The sequence below is a fragment of the Anomaloglossus baeobatrachus genome, chromosome 1 (assembly GCF_048569485.1).
Source record: "Anomaloglossus baeobatrachus isolate aAnoBae1 chromosome 1, aAnoBae1.hap1, whole genome shotgun sequence".
NCBI classification, from domain to species: domain Eukaryota; kingdom Metazoa; phylum Chordata; class Amphibia; order Anura; family Aromobatidae; genus Anomaloglossus; species Anomaloglossus baeobatrachus.
The window spans coordinates 811,215,250-811,235,597 of record NC_134353.1 but is presented as its reverse complement, the minus strand read 5'-3'; the positions used below and the strand labels follow the sequence as shown (position 1 = coordinate 811,235,597).

At 40.5% G+C, this 20,348-nt stretch overlaps 1 protein-coding gene across 1 annotated transcript in view; it reads right to left on the bottom strand.

Moving 5' to 3' along the window:
• Positions 1–20,348, bottom strand: part of NUDT12 (nudix hydrolase 12) — a 56,906-nt gene that overhangs the window by 25,214 nt on the left and 11,344 nt on the right. The window contains exons 2-3 of the mRNA XM_075325032.1: positions 16,161–16,356; positions 7,297–7,865 (exon numbers count right to left, since the gene is read on the bottom strand). Of these exons, the coding sequence (XP_075181147.1) occupies positions 7,297–7,865; positions 16,161–16,354 (763 nt within the window). The 5' untranslated portion in view covers positions 16,355–16,356. The remainder of the gene's footprint in view (positions 1–7,296; positions 7,866–16,160; positions 16,357–20,348) is intronic.

The window sequence follows — 20,348 nt, the reverse complement described above, 5'->3', positions numbered from 1 at the left end:
ATTTTTAATCTTCTCAGATTCCTTAATAACAGGGTCGGTACCGCAGGACTGGCGCATAGCAAATGTGGTGCCAATATTCAAAAAGGGGACAAAAACTGAGCCGGGAAATTATAGGCCGGTAAGTTTAACCTCTACGGTTGGTAAAATCCTTGAGGGTTTCTTGAGAGATGCTATACTGGAGTATCTCAAGAAAAATAACCTTATGACAGAGTATCAACATGGGTTTATGAGGGATCGATCCTGTCAAACTAATTTGATCAGCTTCTATGAAGAGGTAAGTTCAAGCCTGGACCAGGGAAATGCAGTGGATGTTGTGTATATGGACTTTTCAAAAGCTTTTGATATGGTGCCACACAAAAGGTTGGTACATAAAATGAGAATAATGGGGATAGGGGAAAATATGTGTAACTGGGTTAAAAACTGGCTCAGTGATAGGAAACAAAGGGTGGTTATTAATGGTACGTACTCGGACTGGGTCTCAGTTCATAGTGGGGTACCACAGGGGTCAGTATTGGGCCCGCTTCTTTTCAACATATTTATAAATGACCTTGTTGGGGGCATGCGGAGTAGAATTTCAATATTTGCAGATGATACTAAACTCTGCAGGGTAATCAATACAGAGGAGGATAATTTTATATTACAGGGAGATTTATGTAAATTGGAGGATTGGGCTGAGAAGTGGCAATTGAAGTTTAATGTAGCTAAATGTAAGGTCATGCACTTGGGTAAAGGAAATAACATTTATGATTATGTACTTAATTGTAGAACACTGGGTAAAACAGACACAGAAAAAGACTTGGGTGTATGGGTGGATGTTAAACTTCACTTTAGTGGACAGTGTCAGGCAACTGCTGCCAGGGCTAATAAAATAATGGGCTGTATTAAAAGAGGTATAAGTGTTCATGAAAAAAATATAGTTCTACCTCTGTACAAGTCACTAGTGCGACCGCACTTAGAATACTGTGTACAATTCTGGTCACCGATATATAAGAAGGACATAACTGAACTGGAAAGGGTGCAGAGAAGAGCGACCAAGATTATTAGAGGAATGGGTGGGCTGCAATACCAAGACAGGTTATTAAACTTGGGGTTATTTAGTCTGGAAAAACGAAGGCTTATGGGGGATCTAATCACAATGTATAAATATATGAGGGGACAGTACAGAGACCTTTCCAAAGATCTTTTTACACCTAGGCCTGCGACTGGAACACGGGGGCATCCGCTATGTCTTGAGGAAAGAAGGTTTAATCATAATCACAGACGAGGATTCTTTACTGTGCGAGCAGTGAGACTATGGAACTCTCTGCCGCATGATGTTGTAATGAGTGATTCACTACTAACATTTAAGCAGAGCCTGGATGCCTTTCTTGAAAAATGTAATATTACCAGTTATGTATATTAGATTTTATGACAGGGTATTGATCCAGGGAACTAGTCTGATTGCCGGATGTGGAGTCAGGAAGGAAATTTTTTCCCCATTGGAACTTGTTTGCCACATTGGGTTTTTTTTGCCTTCCTCTGGATCAACATGTTAGGCTACAGGTTGAACTAGATGGACTTAGAGTCTCCCTTCAACCTTAAAAACTATGATACTATGATAAACCTCCTGGACATTCTACTGTGGCCTCCACAGATTCCATTCTTTCAACTTTGTCCATATTCTTTGAAAAAACCTAACACCACTCATCAAAGCTAACAAGTCCATTTTTCTGGAAGCCAGTCATTTCCTGAATATTATACGGCCCCTAGCAGCAGTCACTCCTGACAGTATTCTAGTACTCTAATGAACAGCTTATATACATCAATACAACATGATAAACGACTCAAATAGAGACATTTCTTAATATCATAAATTAATACATAGTTTCAATCAATTTGTTTCTCCAAGTACTACATATGATTCTGCATGAGAATTTCGCTGTCTTTAGAGAGGCTACTATATTGAGACTTTTGAGACTGCCATGGGGTCTAATGAAGAATTCCCTTATGCAAAAAGCTATACAAGCCATTTTGTGAACCTTTAAATATATATAAATTACAAATAACATGCCTTCTGTCCGTACAAATATGTTGATAATGTTTTCTTTATATAGAATGAATCTAAAGGCCGCTTTACACGCTACGACATCGCTCAAGCGATCTTGTTGGGGTCACAAAATTTGTAACGCACATCCGGCCGCTTTAGCGATGTCGTTGCGTGTGAGACCTATGAGCTATTTTGCATCGTCGCAAAAACGTGCAAAATCGCTAGTCGGTGACATGTCCCCCTATTCTCAATTATTGTTGCTGCTGCTTGTATGATGCAGCTCTTCGTTCCTGCGGCAGCACACATCGCTATGTGTGACACCGCAGGAACGAGGAACCTCACCTTACCTGCGGCCGCCGGTAATGCAGACGGAAGGAAGTGGGCGGGATGTTACGTCCCGCTCATCTCCGCCACTCCGCTTCTATTGGGTGGAAGCTTAGAGACGTTGCTGTGATGCCGAACAAACCGCCCTCTTAGAAAGGAGGCGTATCGCCGGTCACAGCGACGCCGCTAGGCAGGTAAGTAGTGTGACAGGTCTGAGCGATGTTGTGCGCCACGGGCAGCGATTTGAGCATGTCGCACAACCGATGGGGGCGGTTACGCTCACTAGCGATATCGGTAAGGCTCACTTGAATGTTTTGATTGCTCTTTATAAAACACTAGACCTAAGCGACAGTCTATCCTTAGTGAATGTTAGAGCCTTCCTTGACATATTGTTTGTTAAGAATAGATTGACACCTCAGTACTACCCTCTATTCTAAACCTACATGTAAGAACAGTCTTCTACACTACTAAAGATGTCACCATAAATTCACTAAGGACACCATAACATGTTTCAAATTCCAACATATTTCAAGATAGTCTAAGGGCCGCTTTACACGCTACGACATCGCTAAAGCGATTTCGTTGGGGTCACGGAATTTGTGACGCACATCCGGCCGCGTTAGCGATGTCGTTGCGTGTGTCACCTATGAGCAATTTTGAATCGTTGCAAAAACGTTCAAAAATCGCTAATTGGGGTCCATTCCTAATTATCGTTGCAGCTGCAGGTACGATGTTGTTCGTCGTTCCTGCGGTAGCACACATTGCTGTGTGTGACACCGCAGGAATGAGGAAACTCACCTTACCTGCGTCCGCCGGCAATGAGGAAGGAAGGAAGTGGGCAGGATGTTACGTCCCGCTCATCTCCGCCCCTCCGCTTCTATTGGCCGGCCGCTTAGAGACGTCACGGTGACGTCGCTATGATGCCGAACGCACCTCCCCCTTCAGGGAGGGATTGTTCGGCGGTCACAGCGACGTCGCAGAGCAGGTATGTGCATGTGACGCTGCCGTAGCGATAATATTCACTACGGCAGCGATCACCACATATCGGCCGTACGACGGGGGCAGGTGCTATCTCGCTTGACATCGCTAACAATTGCTAGCGATGTCGCAGCGTGTAAAGCGGCCCTTAGATGAAACCACAAAATCTTTTAAGATTGAATGAGATAACCACTAAATTCCTAGAAAGGGATACCCAACACAACTCATGGACAAAGCTCAAATACTAACCTTGACACTAACACACCTAATCATGCCAAGTATATATTATGTTATACTCAAACACTAGCCACTAATTGGGAGTGCTTATCCCTGTATCACAGATTTTAAGAAATATGCAACTATGTGCTTGAAAGACCACATAATATTAGGGATTATCTGGTGAGGGAAACATTGAAGATATACTCAAGCATCTGTTTTTAGGTACAAATGGTCGGGCACTTTTTTTTTTCAAGCCACAAATCAACCATCAGATGTGACAAACCCGACTTCCTATTACCCATCAAATTCACCAGGATAAACACTCTGTTTAGCAACGAAAAAAGCAAGTGATTGAACAAGTCTCCAGACCAAGGAGGGTAATTGCCATATTTCTGAGACCTGCATGTACTGATTTCGCAGCTTCTCTTTGTTGCGTCACTCCACCTCCACTGTGATGATGCACTTCCATTTGAGCAATCATCACTGCACTCCCATTATTTCATGTGCCACACTGTGTTTAAAAAAAAGCTGCATTCTGGAGCTCGTGTCACTTATGAACCAAATTGGAGCAAAAAACACATCTATTAGAATAACATACACCAACCCCCTACTTTATTAATAATAATTAATAATAAGTTATTATTTACCCATAACAATGTATATTTGGCTATTACTCAAAGGGAGTGTGTCATGTCATAAAATGCTATTAACCTGCAGATATGGGGTTACTCTGCATGTTAATTGTATCATAAAGCTGTCCAGCCGCTGCACTGAAAGCCCGGCTACAGCTCCCAGCCCCAAGCAGTCCCCAGCACCGCTCCAGAGCTGCCTGCACCTCCACTGGACTCTGTGTATATATATATATAAACCCCCCCCCTGTATATTCGGATTATAAGACGCACCCCCTACTTTCCCCCAAAATTTGGGGGAAGAAAAGTGCGTCTTATAAAGCGAAAAATACGGTATATATATATATATATATATATATATATATATATATATATATATATATATATAAAAATCTCTTTTTTGCATCAATGTTGCTGTTATCATACTGCAATTCCTTTTCATCTTCACTTCAGCGACATTGGTATAAAGACCTTGGTAGGTTAAATCATCAATATGTTGTTGCCATAGTACCACTGTACGTTCTTCTCAAAGCCTTCACGAAGCTATATGATATATTAGGTGTATAAATAAACCTCTTAAATGTTTTGCATCAATTGTGGCGTGTGCAGTGAACTTTGTTATATGGTTTCTAGATTAATGATGATGCTTTCCGCCCTGGGCCAGATAACTACAGGCTGCTAAATTTTCTTTTTTTCTAGGTGTATAAATTTGAATACAAAGGATAATATTGATAAAAAAAAATACCTTAACCCCTTCAGCCCCCTGGCACTTTCCGTTTTTGCGTTTTTGCTCCCCTTCTTCCGAGAGCCGCAATTTTTTTATTTTTCCGTCAATCTTGCCATATAAGGGCTTTTTTTTTGCGGGACGAGTTGTACTTTTAAATGAAACCATAAGTTTTACCATATAGTGTACTGGAAAACGGCAAAAAAATTCCAAGTGCGGAAAAATTGCAAAAAGTGTGATCGTACAATAGTTTTTGGGATATCTTATTCACTGTGTTCACTATATGGTAAAACCGATGTGTCTATGTGATGCCTGAGGTCGGTGCGAGTTTGTAGACACGAAACATGTATAGGTCTAATTGTATCTAAAAGGTTAAAAAAAATTCACAAGCTTGTCCAAAAAAAGTGGCGCAGGTTTTGCGCCATTTTCCAAAACCCGTAGAGTTCTAATTTTTCAGGATCTGAGACTCAGTGACGGCTTATTTTTTGCGTCTCGAGCTGACGTTTTTGACGGTACCATTTTTGCGCAGATGCTACGTTTTGATCGCCTGTTATTGCATTTTGCGCAAAATTTGCGGCGACCAGAAAACGTAATTTTGGTGTTTGGATTTTTTATGCCGCTACGCCATTTACTGATCAGATTAATTGATTTTATATTTTGATAGATCGTGCATTTCTGAACGCGGCGATACCAAATATGTGTATATTTTTTTTTTAACCCTTTAATTTTCAATGGGGTGAAAGCGGGGTGATTTGAACTTTTAGGTTTATTTATTTATTTTTTAAAACTTTTTTTTTACTTTTTTTTTATTTTCCTAGTCCCCCTAGGGGGCTATATCGATCAGCAATCCGATCGCTCTTATCTATCTGCTGATCACAGCTATACAGCTGTAAACAGCAGATATAGTCACTTCCTGTTTCACCCTACTCCGAGCCGGGTGAAAACGAAAGTGAAACTTCGTAGCAGCAGGCGTCATCACAAGACCCTGTGCTACGATGGCAACCACCGAAAGTCACGTGATTATGTCACGTGACTTCCGGTGGGGGCGGGGTAAGTAACTGCCATGGCGGCACCCATATACATATCGCTGCCAGATTTTGGCAGCGAAATGTAAGGGGTTAATGGCCGCGGGTGGAAGCGATTCCACCTGCGGCTAGCAGGCACACGTCAGCTGTTGAAAACAGCTGATATGTGCGCGAATCGCCGCCGCCTGCCCACGGCGTCATGGGTCGTCAAGGGGTTAAAATAGCAAATCACACTTGTTTTAGTCTATGGAGGTAATAATTTCATTATATCAAAATTGCTGCACTGGAAACTACGAGATTAACCCCTTCACAACAGGCTGATTTTGCGCTTTCCTTTTTTTTTTTCGTCATTCTTCTTCCGAGAGACTTAACTTTTTTATTTTTTCAGTCAATATGGTCATATAAGGGCTCGTTTTTTGCGGAACAAGCTGTACCTTTAAATGAAACCATGAGTTTTACCATATGGTGTACTGGACAATGGCAAAAAAAATCCAAATGTGGAAAAATTGCAAAAAAAGTGTGATAGCACTATTGTTTTTGAGATATTTTATTCACAGTGTTCACTATATGGTAAAATTGATGTGTGGGTGTGATGCCTCAGGTCAGTGCGAGTTCGAAGACATCAAACATGAATAGGTTTACTTTTATCTAAGGGGTTAAAAAAAAATCAGAAGTTTGTCCGAAAAGAGTGGCGCACGTTTTACGCCATATTCTATGACCAGTAGCGTTCTCAATTTTCGGGATCTATGGCTCAGTGACTGCTTATTTTTTGCGTCTCAGGCTGACGTTTTTAATGGCATCACTTTTGCACAGATGCTATGTTTTGATTGGTGGTTATTGCATTTAGCGCAAAATTTGTGGCAAACAAAAAACTTAATTTTGGCGTTTGGAATTGTTTTGCTGCTAAGCCATTTACCGATTAGTTTAATTGATTTTATATTTTGATAGATTGGGCATTTCTGAATGCAGTGATACCAAATGTGTGTATATTTTTGTAACCCTTTAATTTTCAATGGGGCGAAAGGTGAGTGGTTTGAACTTTTAGGTTTATTTTTTAAAACTTTTTTTTACAAGCACCTGTCAAATTAATTTCTAGGACAGGTTTCTATCAGTGTAACAAGACAGTGGCCGTTTTGATATTTTACAGTGATTACCTGTCTAGACAAAACAAGTTTAAATTGCTAATTAATGGTATTTACTAATTTATTTATATAAACATGTTGTTTTTTTCATTTTTAAAGCTAGAATTTCTGATAATCAACCCTATGCGGTTCCAGTGATACTATAATAATGAAATATCATTGCCCATAGTGGTTGTTAGTATGAGGAAACACTGTAAAATGAACAGCTACGGTATTAACTCCTTTGTACCTGCTTCTGTGCTGACTAGCCGCAGCAAGGCCGGCATTGGGGGCTGAAGAAGATAGCAGCCTTCAAATTTTCCCTCAAACTGATCTGTTGATAAATTTTCCACATTGAGGGCAAACCAGGCCACCAGTCCGTCTTCCTGTTGAGCTGAAAATGGATTATTTAATTGGGTTTCCACTCCAAGAAATATTAATGAGACCTCATCGGGCCTTGACAAGAATTCCTTCACATCATCATGCTGAAGTCTGCAGAGCTTGATTTCTGGCTCTTGTGCACTATCTTTTGTACCAATTAGCGATACGAGAGGACATAGGTTGGAGAAAATTATGTACACCGAACTGGCATGTGTATGCTTGGATTTTAACCACTTAGTGTCTGTCCGTTTATCACTCCTTCTGTCCAGAAATGTACTGCTGAAATAATTCTCATGCTCCTCTTTAGCGTCCGACAAGAAATGAGGCTTCGTTCCACCTTTTGCATTTGAGAGCAAGTTAACAATATGTTTGTGACCCCAAAACTTGGCTATATCTAAAGCAGTCTGTCGGGATTTGTTCACTAATGTCTTGTCACACCTAAAAATAAAAAAAATTATAAGATATAGATACAGGTTTTATGGATTCTTACAATAATACGTAAGAGAGCAAACCTTAGCTAACAACACATATGCTAGCAATGAAGAGCATCTGTCCCTGTTTTTCATATGCAATCGGTTATACATTACTATACAGTCTCATCAGAGTTTTAAAGTCTCAGAGAGCCATTTCTCTGGAAATTGAAAAATTAGTAAAACCTAAAAAAAAGCCTTAATCATTCTGTCTCATTGAAACTGAGATTGAGGATCCCAAACTCCAAATGTAGTAGTAGTGAGCATGTGTGACCACAGCTCCCATAGGCGGTGAATAATGCAGTGGTCGCACATGCTCACTACTGCTTCATTTACACAGGTAACTTTGGGACCTTTATTCTCATCATAATCATAGGGGTATCATCAGTTGTACGCTGTCAATTAAACAAAATGTATTATCTATTCAAAAGGAAAGATATAATTATATGGACATTGATTGTACTACCGGTGTGACATGTACAAGCTCACTATATCGCCATCCACACAGGGGGCTGTAGGACCTCTATTCTTGTGATCCCAGTGGTCAAGCCTCCAGAAATCTTATATTAGTCACCTACAGGGGTGTAACTGCAATAGGTTCAGGGGCTGCAATCACAACTGGGCCTCAGAGCGTAGGAGGCCTCAAAAGTCCCTTTTGCCTATATGAGAAGGCCAAAAATATTAAAAAATTACAATACTTGAGGGCCCCATTGGAGCTCTTGCATTGGGGCCCATGAACGTCATCAGGTTATGCCACTGGTCTAACCTGAGGGTATATGATATATTTTATTTAGAAGAGTAATAGGTTTTAAGGTTTTGACTTTCCCTGATTGAATCTTTGGCAGAGCTGGAGACAGGCAGTATATGTGCCCCATACAAGGAATATATTAGACCATAGAAAGCAGGACCACCAGTGGGACCTCTTACCTACAGTACTAGTAAAAGAGCCTACAAAAATAAAAGGGTGTTTTAGACCCCTGCATTGTCATCACTTTCGATATGAAGAGCCCTTTAAATGTATTAAAATGTATGTCCTGTTCTGTGAATAAAATAGCATGCTCCAGGCTTACACGCCTATGAAATTATTGTGGTAGATAAAACACATACATGGTAATTCTATATGACGATTTTAGAAATTTGGAGCTACATGAGGTAATAACACGGTTAAAAGGGTATTCCCATCTCCAAGATCCTGTCCCAATATGTAGTAGGTGTAATAATAATATTAGCAAATACCTCCAATTAGAAATGTTGTATAGTTCTCCTGATAAGCTGTCACTTACCTCATGTGCAGGCATGGCAGTAGCTTAGAAATCCATGGTTACAACCATTAGCAACTATCTGTCCCTATAAGCATGGCTATAACCTTGGATACCTAAGAATGCCCGGCACACAAGGTAAGGGACATAGATAGAAGAACTGTACATTTCTAATTGGAGGTATTTGCTACTATTTTTATTATTACACCTATTGTATATTGGGATAGGATCTAGGAGATGGGAATACCCCTTTAAATATGTATACTAACCATATATAATTTACTGTCAGTAGGGGGTACACTGGTGATAAGGCATGCCTTCATGTAACAACTAGGGAAGGCAGCAGGCCTCTTCTGTAACTGTCTCTAGGCTACTAAGGAAGCACAAGGAATAAGCTGTAATTATTAGAAAATTGGGGGGGGCTCCCTATCGAAGGAATGGAGATGCCCATGTACTGATTCTAGCCGAAAATTGGAGAAAAGATAGTAGCAGGAACATAAGAGACATCATTTTTGAGTTCTGGTGGGGCAAAATCATATGCGACATGCAAACATGCGACATCACAAATCTCCATTTGCAGTGCATTTGGTGGATTGCACTGGCCTGCTATACAATGTATTGGGACCTTTATTGGTATGGGCAGCTGCAACATTATTGTGCAAGACTAAATATCTTTTTGTAATAAAAAGTTGATTAAAAAGTGTCTTCAAAACGTATTCATAACCAGTGAACTTATCCACATTTCTTCACATTGCACCCACAAACTTAAATTTATTTTATTAGTATAACATACCGGTACTAACACTAAGTAGCAAGTATTTGTGATGTTTAAAGGAAATGGTACAAGGTTTTCTAAATATTTTTGAAATAGAAATCTGAAAATTGTGACTTGAACTTGTATTCAGCGCTCCGGAATCCATACTTTGTCGGACCACCTTTCTCTGCAATTATTGCTACAAGTCATTTGGGCTATGTCTCTACCAGCTGTGCACACCTAGAGGCTGGATTTTTTTTACCTTTCTTTTAGCTCAGTTACATTAGGTGGAGACGTCTGTGAACAGCAATTTTCATGTTTTGCCACAGATTCGCAAGGAATTTAAGTCTTGACTCTGACTGGACCATTCACACACGTTAATATGCTTTGATACAAACCAATCCAATGTAGTTCTGTCAGTATGTAGAGGGTCGTTATCGTGCTGGAAGGTGAGCCTAACCCAAAGTCTTTTGCAACATCTATCAAGTCTTCCTCTAGTATTGCTGTATTTAGCTCCATCCATCTCCCATGAACTCTGACCAGCTTCCCTGTCCTTGCGGAAGAAAAGCATCTCCACAGCATGATGCTGCCCCCACCATGTTTTACCGTGGGGATGATGTTTTCAGGGTGTTAGTTATCCGCCGCACATAGTATTTTGCATTTAGCCAAAAAAAGTTCTACTTTAATCTCATCTGACCAGAGCACCTTCTTACGCATTACTAGCTTTGTCCCCTACATGGCTTTTTGCAAACTGCAAACAAGACTTCTTATGGTTTGCTTTAAAAAATGTGTTTCTTCCACAAAGGCCAGATTTATGCAGTATACGACCAACAGCAGTTGTCCTGTGGGCAGATTCCCTCACATGAGCTGTGGATCTCTGCAGCTTCTCCATAGTAACCATGAGCCTTTTGGCTTCTTATCTACAGTTGTGCTCAAAAACTTACATTCCCCGGCAGAGTTTATGCTTTCTTGTCCTTTTTTCACAGAATATGAATGATAATACAAACTTTTTTTCTACTCATGGTTAGTGGTTGGGTGAAGCCATTTATTGTCAAACTACTATGTTTTCTCTTTTTAACTCCTTAATGACAGCGGGCAGTAATCTGACGTCCTTGCGGTCATAGTGTTAATCCCCACCTGCTGCTGTGGGCTGCAGACGGGGATCCGCGCACATGTCAGCTGATATGTACAGCTGACATGTACGCCTTACAGGTACGAGTGGAATTGCTATCTACACGTACCGGTTAACCCCTTAAATGGTGCTTTCAACATGTGACAGCGCCATTTTAACGGCGAACGTGGTAATCGCATACTCACTGGCCACCACCGGAAGTCACGTGACGTGATCACATGCATCCGATGGTTGTCATGGTAGCACAGGATCATGGGATGACTCCTGTAGCTCTGTAGCTCACATGACTCAGGTCCTGTAACTAGCAGCCGAGTACTGCAGGGTACAAGACATGATAATTTCTCCCGATCTGAGCCGTGCTGCTCTGATCGGGAGAAAAGAATGAGCGATCAGACTGCTGATCCTTATAGCCCCCTAGGGGTACTAGTAAAATAAAAAAAAGTTTAAAAAAAGTTTTTAAAAATTAAAAAAAAAACCTAAAAACATAAAAAGTTCAAATCACCCCTTTTTCGCCCCATTGAAACTTAAGGCTTAAAAAAAATTAAAAATATTACACACATTTGGTATCGCCGCGTTCAGAAACGCCCGATCTATCAAAATATAAAATCAATTAATCTGATTGGTAAACAGGGTAGCGTCAAAAAAATTCTAAACGCCAAAATTATGTTTTTTGGTCTCTGCAAATTTTGCGCAAAATGCAATAACAGGCGATCCAAATGATGCATCTGCGCAGAAATGGTACCATTAAAAACGTCAGTCCGTGATGCAAAAAATAAGCTATCACTGAGCCATAGATCTCGAAAAATGAGAATGCTATGGGTCACGGAAATGGCGCAAAACGTACGCTATTTTTTCTGGACAAACTTCTGATTTTTTTTAACCCCTTAGATAAAAGTAAACCTATTCATGTTTGGTGTCTACAAACTCGCATCAACTTCAGGCATCACACCCACAAATCAGTTTTACCATATAGTGAACACAGTGAACAAAATATCTCAAAAACAATAGTGCACTCACTTTTTTTTTTGCAATTTTTCTGCATTTGGATTTTTTTTGCAGTTTTCCAGTACGCAGATAGCCACTGGGTAAATTTCAAAAATCAATACAAATGTAGCAACAATTCCAAGGTAGCAACTCTCTTGATGCAAAGAAAATTTAAAAATTAACTTTTAATAAATCCACTAAAAGTGGTTAAATAACCACAGACAAACAACACAACTTCTTCTGAAGGTTCCTTTGCTTGATTGGGCTTTTTGAGTGTAAATATTAATTTTTGAGCTAAGAATGACACTGCCATATATATGGGTGACATACTTCTAATATGTTCCCCAGTAGTATGTCCTAGAGAATTTGGTGACATGGCTATAATCTGTAATGCAGTATGCAGTCACCTCAAAATTGTCTGTAGTAATCGTTGGTTGAACCGTCTTTTAAAGCGGTGTGCATATTCCATACTACAAACAATCTAATATGTTACATCATGCTCCTTTTAGCTGTTATTCATGGAAATCTCCTCCTGTCTAATATGGTTGTCACATCTGTATATTGAGAGAGTGACTACCTTTATGCTGTTTGCGCTAATAAACCAAATGGAACACTGTTTCCGGTTTGAGATAATGTTTCTCTCTGCTCGGCTTGTGTGACGTGATGTTCACATGACCTGGCAGAGAGAGGACGGCACTTGTTGCCTTAGTAACCGTGTAAACAGTATGACGCGGCGCATCCGGCCGTTGTCATGTGATTGAGTGGGCGGAAACAGCGTCACATGTCCAGGTGAGGGGGAACGTTTAAAATCTAGCATTATGCGGCGGCTCCTTGAGAGAACGAGAGGCACGGCCGCTCCTGCCACGTGGTAAGTTCCCCATCAACCTTTATATGTGTGAGATCTATGATGACCGCTGACTTGCTGATGTCTATTGTTATACTGTGCATCTTTTTCAGCGTGTCATTTAGGCGTCTGGTCCATGTGTTAAGGGACTAGGATTGGGTCCGCCGTATCTATGTCTCCTTGATGAGTCTAGGCTGACTGGTGAGTGCCTTTCTGGATATGAATTTAAGCCGGGTCTGCTGACATGCTGATATTCATTGTTATTTTACATGTTTATTCCGGCATGTTATATAGGTAACAGGTCCATATTGAATGAGACCTGAGATGGATTTGCCGTATTTATGACTCCCCTGAAGAGTATTTTCTGAACGAAACGCGTCGGGAGGTATATTCCTTTCTTAAAGGGCTCCATTAGTGAATGAATTGGACCCCATTACCTTTAATGAAGAGTGGCACCTGTACACGTTTGGTGAGACAAATCCGATTTATTATTACCAGTGGACTTTAATGGTAAATGGCACCTATGATTTTGGTGAGATAAGTCCAATGTATTATTGCGGTTGAAATTCAACTTTAGTTTTGGTTTATACATATCCCCTGAATTGACAGGAGGGGCCAAACCTACTTTTTAGTGTTGTTTGTCTGGGGTTATTTAACCACTTTTAGTGGATTTATTAAAAGTTAATTTTTAAATTTTCTTTGCATCAAGAGAGTTGCTACCTTGGAATTGTTGCTACATTTGTATCAGTTTTCCAGTACACTATATGGTAAAACTCATAGTTTCATTTAAAGGTACAGCTCGTTCCGCCAAAAAATGAGACATCACATGACATGATTGACTGAAACATAAAAAGTTACCGCTCTCTGAAGAAGGAATGCGAAACAAAAAAAAACAAAGCGCAAAATTAGCAACCAAAAACATCCAAATGACCCTGATCAAAAGTTCATATACCCCAGTTCTTAATACCGTGTATTGCTCCCTCTAACATGAATGACAGCTTGAAGTTTTTTGTGGTAGTTGTGGATGAGGCTCTTTATTTTCTCAGATGCTAAAGCTGCCCATTCTTCTTGGCAAAAAGCCTCCAGTTCCTTTAAATTCCTGGGCTTTCTTGCACTTGAATTCACCCCAGAGTGGCTCAATGATATTGAGGTCAGGAGACTGAGATGGCTACTCCAGAACCACCTTCACTTTGTTCTGCTGAAGCCAATAACAGGTCGACTTGGCCTTGTGTTTTGGATCGTTGTCATATTGGAATGTATAAGAACGTCCCATGCGCAGCCTCTGGGCTGATGAGTGCAAATTTGCCTTCAGTATTTGCTGATAATGTACTACATTCATCTTTCCTTCAACTTTGACCACGTTTCCTTTGCCTTTATAGGTCACATATGTCCACATCATCAGCGATCCACCTCTGTGATTTACAGTAGGAATGGTGTTCCTTTCATCATAGGCCTTGTTGACACCTCGTCAAATGTAATGTTTATGGTTGTGGCCAAAAAGTTTGATTTTGGTCTCATCACTTCACATTACCTTGTTCGAGAAGTTTGGAGGCTTGTCTCTACGTTGTTTGGCGTATTGTAGGCGAGATACTTTGTGGCATTTGCGCAGTAATGGCTTTCTTCAGGCGTCTCGACTATGCAGCCCATTTTTCTTCAAGTGCCTCCTTATTGTGCATCTTGAAACAGCCACACCGCTAGTTTTCAGTGAGTCCTGTACTTCAGCTGATGTTATTTGTGGGTTTTTCTTTTCACCTGGAACAATTTTCCTGGCAGTTGTGGCCGTAATTTTTGTTGGTTTACTTGATTGTGGTTTGGTTTTTACAGAGCCTCTGATTTTCCATTTGTTAATCACAGTTTGAATACTGCTTACTGGCATTATCAATTCCTTGTATATCTTTTTGTATATCTTTCCTGTTATATACAGTTCAACTATCTTTTCCCGTAGATCCGTTGACAATTCTTTTGCTTTCCCCGTGACTCACAATCCACAAACGTCAGTGGCTAGATGAAAGATGCAAGAGTCTGTCTGGATCCCAGAAACTCACTCAGCTTTTATGTACACACACTGCTTACAAGCAAACAGGTCACAGGTGAGGATGTCACCTTTATTAGCCATTCAAACCCATTTGTGTCAACGTCTGTGCAAGTTATCAGGCCAAAATCACCAGGGTATGTGAACTTTTGATTAGGGTCATATGGATGTGTTTGGTTGTCATTATGATTTAAAAAGAGAAAATACAGTAGTTTGAGAATAAATATCTTCACCCAACCACTAACCATAAGTGGAAAAAAGTTTGTGTGTTACTATTCATATCTTCTGAAAAAAGGCCAAGAAAACAAAAATTCTGCCAGGGTATGTACATTTTTGAGCACAACTGTAATTAGTGCTCACCTTGCTTGGGATCTCAGTGTAGGTGGACGGCCGTGTCTTGGTAGGTGTGACCTATCTGGTGCGTTCCTTGGTTTTCTTCATGCTGTTTGATCTCTACTAAACCTCTGAGGTCTTCACAGAACAGCTGTAGTTATATAGAAAATGAATTACATACAGGTGTACTCAATTTACTAATTAGGCGACTTCTGGAGGCAATTGGTCACTCAGGATTTTATTTAGGTGAATGAGACTATGGGGAGCTGAATATAAATGCACATCACAATTTTCAGATTTTTATTTTTTAAATAATGTATCATTTCTTTTACACTTCTCAAATACTTGCTACCTAGCTAGTACTGGTATATCACATAAAATCCCCCAAAAATACATGTAAGTGTATGTATGTAACGTGACAAAATGTGGAAAGTTCACAAGGTGTGAATCATTTTTTAAAGCAATGTAACAGAATACCCAGCATCCTTTTTTTCCTGCAGTCTTTGCAATAGTTGAGCCTTCACAGTTTTACATATGGTACTTTCCTATAGCATCAGTCTACAGAGCATTTCCTCTAGAATCTTCTCCTACTTTTCAATATTCGCTTTACTGTCTCTTCTATTACAGAGAAGCAGATAACAGTTTTAACTACGTCCCGAGACTCTAAATTGCCTACATTTGTGTAAAGGACACAGATAAGTAAGGCTTAGTCATTTTAGCTGAGAAATTCATACTCTGATATAATTGAAATATGTCACACTTGGTGTCCTGGAGCACCGATGCTGAGATCTTCTAATGTAAACTATTCAGTGTAAATTAGGGCTGTGGAGCTGCAAGTTGAAAAGTAGAATAGACTGATTTTCTTCTATAATTGTATTAAGAAGCCGGCATGAAGCAAATATAAAAGAAAGATATGTGTAATTACCCTTTCTCCAAAAGCATCTTCACTACATCAAAGTGGCCATTCCTGGCTGCGTACATAAGAGCACTCCATCCATTTTCAGCGGTTTCATTAATGATGGAGGATGAATGACTTAGAAGAGCAAACAGCTTAGTAGTATCGCCCAGAGCACAGAAGTTGTGCAGCTGAGAAACCATTTCTTTCCTGGGATTTTGCATTTCTGAAAGGCAATGAAACACAGAAACAGCACAATTTATCCCTTGGGTTTGCAGGACAGATTACCCCTACACAATGTGAGAAAAGCCACATAACGTTGCCAGTTGGGACATCACAAATCAAGTTGACCAAGAAGAATTGTCCCAGCCTGATGAGCGATTATTATAAATTATTTTTGACTAATAGCACGCTTATCAGTAAATCTGGCATACATACCAATCAATATAAGTAACTATGTGTGATAAAAACTTCCTACTGTTGTACATAGAGCTCCAGTAAATTGCTCCTCCATTTCTCATTAAAGATGTGGGTTCTTGATCTTGGAGACACACATCCACAAAAATTGTGTGCAAGATGTCAACCAGTCTCCTACACTGCAGTAATGAAAGGTAAAAATCGTGAAACAGTTGTCTGCAACTTAAAGAGAACCTGTCAGCATGAATTTGTAATATATTGTGCAGGCATGGCGCTATAATGATTAAATTAATACCTTTGGTGAAGATATTTGCTTTGTTGTTTTTTTTCAATCAACATTTGACGTTTTTAGCTGATTACATTTGGTGCACCGAGGCTGGACTGTACACTGAGGGGTACTTTGCACGTTGCGACATCGCTACTGTGATATCGTCGGGGTCAAATCGAAAGTGACGCACATCTGGTGCCGGTAACAACGTCGCAACGTGTAAAGCCTAGATGCGCCGATAAACGATTGCAAAAGCGTCGTAAATCGGTGATCTGTGTAGCGTCGGACATTTTCATAATGTCGCACCAATAGGAGAGAAGATGTTGTTCCTCGTTCCTGCGGCAGCACACATCACTGTGTGTGAAGCCGCTAGAGCGAGGAACATCTCCTTACCTGCCTCCACCGCCAATGCGGAAGGAAGGAGGTGGGCGGTATGTTTACGTCCCGCTCATCTCCGCCCCTCCGCTTCTATTGGCCGCCTGCTGTGTGATGTCGCACGACCCGCACCCTTAGGAAGGAGGTGGGTTGCTGGCCAGAGCGATGTCGCAGGGCAGGTAAGTGCGTGTGATGCTGCCGTAGCGATAATGTTCGCTACGGCAGCTATCACAAGATATCGCATGTGCGATGGGGGCGGGTACTATCGCGCTCGGCATCGCTAGCCGATGCTAGCAATGTCGCAGTGTGCAAAGTACCCCGGAGTCTTCTCCTCCCTGTCTGTGATTCCCTATCCCCTCTGCCTGCCTCCTGTCTGTGAATGACTTGCCTCCTGTCTGAAATTTTAGCAGTGACCTGTGAAAGACTGAAGAGTGGGTTTCTCTGTTTAATCAGCATTACAGCCTTTTCTTTACTGTATAAAATTGTACTGACAGGTTCTTTTTAAGGTCTTTTCCTTTTGGAGAATATACTGGTTTGGCTTTATATCTTAAGTATGTGGCACGGTTCCTCGAAGGTTCAATATTGACTTGACCATTTTTCCTTCTCTGTGAAGGTGTAATTTGAATACGTTATTTCCCAAGAAACATTGCATGGCTATAAGTCTGCATCTGCCTATGCCACTTTGACACTCTCATAAGATGAAATTTTACCCCTTGATCCCAAATCTACCGTATATACAAACATGGCGAAGTTGTTGCATCTTCCTGGTGGTGTTCAGAACAGAAGTGTTTTTACATCTCCTAAAATGGGCAGAGCATGCTGCCCAAAACCCTACCAGGAAATAAATTTCTATGATTGCCTTTGGGAAGGGCACTAATCATGGATATACAGAGATGGGGCCCCCTTATCAGGTAAGTAGAGAATAAAAAGGGGAAGCTCTAATGTCCTGAACAGTAGTAATCATCTCTTTTGGGCAACCTCGTATATCACAGTCAGTGTGTGCTTGTATGGAGTGTACTTCCACTCAATAAAGGGCAGATGCCAGCTATGCCGTCATATGCCTCTAAAAGCAGCTATCAAGAGTTATCTCCAATCACAATTTAGATGCCTCTATCACAGACGTGGCATTTACGTTATCTGGTTGCTTGGCCGCAACCCCATCCTAGATTTGATTGTGTGATGCCAATTGGTAGCCTGCTAAAGGCCTACTGCAGTCTCTGGATAACGTATAAAGAACAGCTGATGGCTGGGACTCATAGTGGTACCTGAATTTCACTAGATACTGCAGTTGAAATTGTTCCAGAAAATGAAGTTTTTCTCCTAGAAAAATTATTGCAATTACACGTTTTGATATACACGTTTATTTCCTTTGTGTGCAATGGAACAACACACAAAAATATAGATAACAAAAGGCAAATTGGACATAATTTCACACAAAATTCCAAAAATGGGCCGGACAAGATTGTTGGCACCCTCAACTAAATATTTGGTTGCACTCACTTAGAAATAAATAACTGCAATCAATCACTTCCTAAAATCATCAACAAGCTTCTTACATTCCTCAACTGGAATTGGATTTAGACCTTGTTTCTATCCATTTCTGGGGGCTTGCTTCTGTTTGGGGTCATGATCCTACTGGATGAAACATGACCTAGGACGCAAACCCAGCTTTCAGACACTGGACACTGCATTGTGACACAGAATCCTTTGGTGAACTTCAGATTTCATGATGCCTTGCACACAGTTAAGGGCCGAGGCAGAACAACCACCCAAGAATATCTTTCAACCTCCACCATATTTTACTGTAGGTACTGTGTTCTTTTCTTTGTAGGCCTCATTCTATTTTCAGTAAACAAAAGAATAAATGTGCTTTACCAAAAAACTCTATATTTGTCTCAGCTGTCCACAAAACACTTTCCCGGAAGGATTTTGGCTTACGTACATTTTTGCAAGCTGCAGTTATTTGCTAGCTTTTTTATGCCTGTGTCAACAGTGGGGTCCTCTTGGGTCTCCTGCTATAGTTTTTCATTTCATTCAAATGTGGACGGATAGTTTGCGCTGACACTGATGCACCCATGAATGCTGATGAATTTTTTTGTAACTTGATTTGGGCTCCTTATCCTCTTTTTCATCAATTTTTCTCTGCTGTTCACGTCCAAGGAGATTAGCTACAGTGCCATGGGTTGTAAACTTCTTGGTTAAGTTGTGCATTATGTACAAAAGAACATCAAGATCTTTTGAGATAAACTCATAACCTTAGAATTGTAGATATATTTCAACAATTTTGGTTCTCAAGTCCTCAGACAGTTCTCTTCTCCTCTTTCTGTTGTCCATGCTTAGTGTGGTACACACAGATACACAATGCAAAGATTGAGTCATGTTCTCCACTTTTCTTTTGAATCAGCATCACACGCTTGAAACAAAGTTGTTTACCCACAATTTTGGAAATGTGCCAACAATAGTGTGGCTCATTTATGGAGTTTTGTGTGAAATCATGCCTTTTTTCTCCATTTTGTTTTTACACACAAAGGAAATAAATATGTGTATAACAAAACATATGTAATTGCAATAATTTTAGGGAGAAATACTGCATTTTCTGGAAGAAATTCAAGGATGCCAACACTTTTGGCCATAACTGTATAGTGCAAACAATCACAGCCCTTACACAGCTCCAACAACAGAAAAATATAAAGTTATGGCTCTTGGAAGAAAGGAAGGAAAAAGGAAATTGTAAAAATTAGAAAACAAAACCAAAGCCTGGTTCAGAAGGGGTAAATAAATAATTCAAACATATGGTGGTAGGGCAGGCCTGCAGAGAGTATTTTTGGAAAACACAATGGAACAATGGAATGGTATTGATCAACGTATATTCACATGTATCTTCAAGTATCTCTGGCAAGACTTAAGGTACCGTCACACTAAGCAACTTACCAGCGATCCCAACAACGATAGGGATCGCTGGTAAGTTGCTAGGAGGTTGCTGGTGAGATGTCACACTGCAACGCTCCAGCGATCCCACCAGCAACCTGACCTGGCAGGGATCGCTGGAGCGTCGCTACACAAGTTGCTGGTGAGCTCACCAGCAACCAGTGACAAGCCCCCAGCGCTGCGTGGAAGATGCTGCGCTTGGTAACTAAGGTAAATATCGGGTAACCAAC